Here is a 7,229-nt window from a genome sequence, read left to right as displayed (position 1 = left end):
AGCTGTCTGTGTGACAGCTCCCCAGCGACCACACAACGACTTACCAACGATCACGGCCAGGTCGTATCGCTGGTTGTGATCGTTGGTAAATCGCTATGTGAGACGGGGCCTTTATGCTCTTCTCCACGTACAGATTAGGGATTGAAAAAAAGAGAACCATTGGCTGACAATGATCTGATGTGGATGGCCACCTTTACAATGGAATTTTCCCTTTAAGAATGTAGACCATCAGCCTCAATATGGTCACCTTACCTAACCTGAAATAACGAGGAATACACAGAGTTGAATATTTAATGATGGACTTTTTATGAAAATAAGACACACATAAGTGATTCTCAATAAAGTTCCCACTATTCACAGAGAGTGGGCAGAAACTCGATGTCTAATACATCCGATCCCAAATCAGTATATACAAAAAACAGTTATCTGATGTCCTGGAATTGTGCAGCGCTCTGCAGACTCCATATTGTCATAGGAATGAATTACGGACAATCTTTTACAATGTCTCTATCAGCTCCAGGATTCGCTTTTGCTCGCTCTCCCGGAAATCTGCACTCTTCCCGTCACCAATGTTCTCAGAATATTCTGAAACAGATAATATTTATTAAAATGTTTTTAAATTGCTACAAAGAATAACTTGGAGTTTTCAGCCACATCTAATAAACCGTTCTGGCCCAGTAATCGAAGAACTGGTGTTTGTAGGAATAGTTGTTCCCATCTAATCAGCCCATCTATCGAGGCCGGCAGTCACCAGTTAAATGAACAAGAAGCTTGTTTGTCGGGTGAAATGATTTTTATCCCGGCATAAAAATCATTGCCCTCGGCAGCTCATCGCCCCATGCAAACATACATGTGCTTCTCACAAAATTAGATCATCCAAAAGTTAATTTATTTCAGTTCTTCAAAAAGTGAAACTTGTATATTATATAGAGTCATTACAAACAGAGTGATCTATTTACAGTGTTTATTTCTGTTAATGTTGATGATTATGGCTTACAGCCAATGAAAACCCAAAAGTCATTATCTCAGTAAATTAGAATACTTTATAACACCAGCTTGAAATATGATTTTAATATCCAAAATGTTGGCCTACTGAAATGTATGTAAAGTAAATGCAGTCACTACTTGGTCGGGGCTCCTTTTGCATCAATTATTGCATGCGTGGCATGGAGGTGATCAGCCTGCGGCACTGCTGAGGTGTTATGGAAGCCCAGGTTGCTTTGATAGCAGCCTTCAGCTCATCTGCACTGTCGGGTTTGGTGTCTCATCTTCCTCTTGACAATAACCCATAGGTTAAGGACAGGCTTTTTTTTTAAACTTTTTGATGATATTCTAATTTTGTGAGAAGCACTTGTATGTGCTACAAATAACATGATATCCTGTGGGTGCCGAATCATTCTGTGTGCAAGGCCTTTTAGGTTAGGTTAACTGACCACCGACCAGCTTATATATAGCCTATCAGCGTCAGGGGTCATATACACCATTAATGATCTGTTGTGTACATATATATTGAGTATACCTATAAGCTGAAATTCTTCAAAAAGTCCGCCTCTTTGGGGGACTTTCAGATCCATAATATTCCTTGTACTTCGAGAAATTCAGCAACATTGAATTTTCAGAACAAATTCACAAAAAAAAAAATAAAATAAAAATGTTTTCTTCTAAGAAAATGCCCTTTTCCTGCATAGTTTATTACATAGTTTGTTAAAGGGGTTGCAGACATTTCTAGCTATAACCGATTGCCAGAGAAAGCTGCAAGTAGCCATGTGAATGAACTGGTGACCATGTGATTCATGACAAAACCAAATTACAAAGTGTGACCCTCATTAATGGTTACTATATGGGGGGCCTTTATAATAGGGCATAGGGACATAAGTGGAATGAATACGACAAGCTAAAACACTGTTTAATACTCACCCTTCAGTATATGTCGGATGATTTTAATGGAGCTGCCCCTCATAGTCAAAATCTGCATTACTCTCTGTCGTACCTACAACCAAGGAGATAGGACATAGAGTATGAAGGCAAAGAGCACATAGTATAAGCTTTGATCATAAAAGTCAGCATCTAGAAAATCACCGCTGACAATAAAGGAAAGTACCATCCTTTATGTAAAAGGTGCACTGGTTTATCCCATTAATAGACAAGAACGTTGCACTGAACACAAGCTATGCTGCATGTCCCCAATGGTCCGGGTACTACATGTCCCCAATGGTCCCGCTGCTGCATGTCCCCAATGGTCCCGCTGCTGCATGTCCCCAATGGTCCCGCTGCTGCATGTCCCCAATGGTCCGGGTGCTACATGTCTCCAATGGCCCGGGTGCTACATGTCTCAAATGGCCCGGGTGCTACATGTCTCCAATGGCCCGGGTGTTACATGTCCCCAATGGTCTGGGTGCTACATGTCCCCAATGGTCCGGGTGCTACATGTCTCAAATGGCCCGGGTGTTACATGTCCCCAATGGTCCGGGTGCTACATGTCTCCAATGGCCCGGGTGTTACATGTCCCCAGTGGTCAGGGTGCTGCATGTCCCCAATGGTCCGGGTGCTACATGTCCCCAATGGCCCGGGTGCTACATGTCCCCAGTGGTCCGGGTGCTGCATGTCCCCAGTGGTCCGGGTGCTGCATGTCCCCAGTGGTCCAGGTGCTACATGTCCCCAATGGTCCGGGTGCTGCATGTCCCCAATGGTCCGGGTGCTGCATGTCCCCAATGGCCCGGGTGCTACATGTCCCCAATGGCCCGGGTGCTACATGTCCCCAGTGGTCCGGGTGCTGCATGTCCCCAGTGGTCCGGGTGCTGCATGTCCCCAATGGTCCGGGTGCTGCATGTCCCCAATGGTCCGGGTGCTACATGTCCCCAATGGCCCGGGTGCTACATGTCCCCAGTGGTCCGGGTGCTGCATGTCCCCAGTGGTCCGGGTGCTGCATGTCCCCAGAGGACCAGGTGCTACATGTCCCAAGTGGTCCGGGTGCTGCATGTCCCCAATGGTCCAGGTGCTGCATGTCCCCAATGGTCCGGGTGCTGCATGTCCCCAATGGTCCGGGTGCTACATGTCTCCAATGGCCCGGGTGTTACATGTCCCCAGTGGTCCGGGTGCTGCAGTCACCTGTGGCCCGGGTGCTACATGTCCCCAATGGTCCGGGTGCTACATGTCCCCAATGGTCCGGGTGCTACATGTCCCCAATGGCCCGGGTGTTACATGTCCTCAATGGTCCGGGTGCTACATGTCTCCAATGGCCCGGGTGCTACATGTCCCCAGTGGTCCGGGTGTTGCATGTCCCCAGTGGTCCGGGTGCTGCATGTCCCCAATGGTCCGGGTGCTGCATGTCCCCAATGGTCCGGGTGCTGCATGTCCCCAATGGTCCGGGTGCTGCATGTCCCCAATGGTCCGGGTGCTGCATGTCCCCAATGGTCCGGGTGCTACATGTCTCCAATGGCCCGGGTGCTACATGTCCCCAGTGGTCCGGGTGCTGCAGTCACCTGTGGCATGCTACTGTTGCAGAGCTCCGCAGTGATGTAACACAGCAGCTGAAGCAGGAACAGCCCAGCATCCAGTCGGCGCAGGTAAAATTCGTCTTCCAAATCATCATCTAGTATTTCACCACGCCGCACCATGTCCTAGTTAGAGAAAGGAAAAGTGATAAATGGTAGCTCGGCAACAGCATACTGTTTTCCCACTTCACAGGATGGGCTATTACACTTTTTGCAAAACTTTAATGTCAGATTTTTTTTTTTCATAAAAAAATAAAACCAAAATCAATCAAGGTTTGTTACCTTGTAAACTTTAATCTGAAATTTCATGAAAAAGCCCTTAAAGGGATCCTGTCATGTTCCCAAAACTATTAACCTGCAGGTGAATACAGTTATAATGGTGTCTGGCCGCTGCACTGAAAAAGCTGCTACTGGGAGGAAAAGAACCTTATTCCTCCCGGGAGCCTCCGGCTTTCAGTCATACACGTGTGCACGGAGAGGATACACACAGTGAGCTGCGGCTGTAAGCATACCTCGGCTCCTGAGGTTTAGTTTTATTTTGTTCTATCTTTTGTGAGACAAGGTGACAAAAAAAAAATAGCAACTCTGGCTTTTTTTGTATGGCGCTTGCCGTCCAGGATCAATAGTATGCTCATCTGATAGGTTGGGTCGCTACAGACATGGTGATGCCACCGGAGTGTAGTTTGTTTTATTGCTTTTTTTTTTTTTTTCTTGCAATAAAATCCAATTTAAAAAAATGGTTTTATATGTCGCCATATTGTAAGAGCTGTAACGGTTTTATTATTTCACTGACAGGGCTGTATGAAAGCTTAGATTTCATGTGATAAAGTGATATAAAAAATACGAATTTCAGTTTTATGATCATATGTTTACTGGTTGGGATACATCATATACTGGGCCAAAATGGATATGACGAATCCAAATATATATTAGTTTATTTATGTTTGATTACTTCCTCAAAGATACATTTCAATTTAAAAAAAAAAAAATCAAGAAATGTTTTGCCAAATTAATTTTTTTGAGGGAAGGGGGTGTTTGAGATTTTTTTTTTCATTTCAAACAAACTAACTAGTTAGTATTTTTGGAATAGTGTTTTAACAATTAATTTGAGGAGACGTGACAAGCTACTATTATAGTATGGGATGTTACACAGACAGCAATGCCAAATATGTGTATTTTTCACCAATAGTAAAAAGGAGTGGTTTTTTTAATGATTTACCTCATTTTTTTCTAAATATTTCTTCTAATTTTGGTGGTGTGAAACACACAAAATCTGGTCTTACAAAGGGATGGGAGGAGGATCATATCATTGACCTCCCTTTTGTCCTTGCCACCCCTATCAGCTAATCCACTACACTAGGTGGAGTCAGAAGGATGGGGGCATTTAATAGGCCTTATCTCAGCCTGGATTTAAGGCACAGCAGCTAAAGGTACCTTCACACTAAACGATATCACTAGCGATCCGTGACGTTGCAGCGTCCTGGATAGCGATATCGTTTAGTTTGACACGCAGCAGCGATCAGGATCCTGCTGTGATATCGCTGGTCGTTGAACAAAGTTCAGAACTTTATTTGGTCGTCAGACCGGCGTGTATCGTCGTGTTTGACACCAAAAGCAACGATACCAGCGATGTTTTACACTGGTAACCAGGGTAAACATCAGGTTACTAAGCGCAGGGCTGCGCTTAGTAACCCGATGTTTACCCTGGTTACCAGTGTAAAATGTAAAAAAACAAACAGTACATACTCACCTTCGCGTCCCCCGGCGTCCGCTTCCCACACTGACTGAGCGCCGTAAAGTGAAAGTGAAAGCACAGCACAGCGGTGACGTCACCGCTCTGCTGTTAGGGCCGGCACTCAGTCAGTGCAGGAAGCGGACGCCGGGGGACGCGAATGTAAGTATGTACTGTTTGTTTTTTTTACATTTTACGCTGGTAACCAGGGTAAACATCGGGTTACTAAGCGCGGCCCTGCGCTTAGTAACCCGATGTTTACCCTGGTTACCCGGGGACCTCGGCATCGTTGGTTGCTGGAGAGCGGTCTGTGTGACAGCTCTCCAGCGATCAAACAGCGACACTGCAGCGATCGGCATCGTTGTCGCTATCGCTGCAGCGTCGCTTAATGTGAAGGTACCGGTGAAGGCTGTAGTCTCAACCCAGATCAAGAAATCACAAAATTAAGTGCAGCCAGGATCATATTCCTTGCCAACTGCTACACCGATGACTCTACCCTGTACCAGTCGTTGCACTGGTTGCCTATCCGATATTGAGTTCAATATAAACTCATCACTCTCACCCACAAAGCTTTCCATGCTTCAACACCACCCTACATTATCTGCCCTCATGTTGGTCTACCACCCTACCCGTGCCTGCCGTTCTGACCTAAGATTAACATCCTCAATAACCTTCCGTTCTGGTCTTCAAGCCTTCTCGCTTGCTGCGCCAATTCTTTGGAATGCACTACCCAGGACAATTCAATTACTCCCCAATACCCAGATTTAAGCGTGCCCTAAAACCACATTTCTTTAGAGTGGCCTACCGCCTCACCTCACTTAACTATGCCCGTTTTGCCCATACAAAATTTTCTTCAAAACCTGGACTCTTTTATCATCTGTTCTCAGACCCTCCATGCACTTACTAGCCCTCTGTGTCTGGACAATTACTGGTCGGTGACCGGTTCATGCAGCATTACATGAACATCCGATTTATTACATTATGGCCGGACCGTACAATACAAGCAATTGTTACCATCCACCTTTGTGTCTCCCCTATTTCCTCCATAGACTGTAAGCTTGTGAGCAGGGCCCTCACTCCTCTTGGTATCTGATTATGTGATTATTATTCTTTAATGTCTTTTATTGTCTGTACAAGTCCCCTCTAAATGTAAAGTGCTGCGGAATATGTTGGCAATATAAAAATAAAATCATTATTATATGAGAATGAAGAGTGAGAGCTGCAGACAGACATGCAGGTGTCACTTTAACCTGTGATATCTGGTGCTGGGTCGTGGAACAGCGACGATTTCGGTCTAACTGTAAAGCTGACAATATTTGCCTTAAAAGGGGTCCTGGATGGTGGCTGTGATATGGCCAATAGTAGCCAGGACGTATCTCATCTCGTTCTTGACCTCCTTGGCTGGAAAAGGGTTTAGGAGGCCAGTTCTCAAATACCCTAGAGAGTAATCAATAGAGGAACGAAGACCAAGTTCAGGACCCTCACTTAACAGCCTGAGCAGAGAACATTTACAAAGAGCGTCGCTGGCATCTACTGTGCAATTAATGCCATTCAGTGTGACGTGAGCGCTAAAGCGGCATCGGTTCAGCGGGTGAGGTTTTTTCCCCATCTCCCTGGGCTCATTAATAAGGGCTTGTCGCTTAGCTGATAGATATTGGTTAATGCACTGATTTATCGCATTCTTTGCCTTTTCAGAAACAAAAATATAGATATTTGAAAAACCAAAATACAATTGAAGAGGTTCATGATCACAGATACACAATGATAGCATCAAAAAATAGGCTTGGACTTTTCAGCCAATGGCCAGACATGTTCTGCTATAATCAGAGATTTATTTCATTATTTGTGTAGATTCGGAGAAGAGTTTGAAAATGAAAATAAAAATCACTGCTAAATACATTCGCCTCCATTTGCAGGGTGCTGATGACCAGACAGCCGCTGTCAGTGCCTCAGACAGAGGTAAACTAATACTATACTCGCTGATCTGCATGGTAGAGGTAGAC

General features: G+C 45.1%; 1 protein-coding gene across 1 annotated transcript in view; it reads right to left on the bottom strand.

Annotated features, from left to right (window-relative positions):
- Window positions 1-277: 277 nt before the first annotated feature.
- Window positions 278-7,229, bottom strand: part of CTNNBL1 (catenin beta like 1) — a 31,872-nt gene continuing 24,920 nt past the window's right edge. Inside the window, exons 14-16 of the mRNA XM_077251607.1 lie at window positions 3,483-3,620; window positions 1,918-1,990; window positions 278-585 (exon numbers count right to left, since the gene is read on the bottom strand). Of these exons, the coding sequence (XP_077107722.1) occupies window positions 497-585; window positions 1,918-1,990; window positions 3,483-3,620 (300 nt within the window). The 3' untranslated portion in view covers window positions 278-496. The remainder of the gene's footprint in view (window positions 586-1,917; window positions 1,991-3,482; window positions 3,621-7,229) is intronic.

The sequence above is a fragment of the Ranitomeya variabilis genome, chromosome 4 (assembly GCF_051348905.1).
Source record: "Ranitomeya variabilis isolate aRanVar5 chromosome 4, aRanVar5.hap1, whole genome shotgun sequence".
NCBI lineage: Eukaryota > Metazoa > Chordata > Amphibia > Anura > Dendrobatidae > Ranitomeya > Ranitomeya variabilis.
The sequence above is the reverse complement of the archived record's forward strand: the minus strand, read 5'-3'. Positions and strand labels throughout refer to the sequence as shown.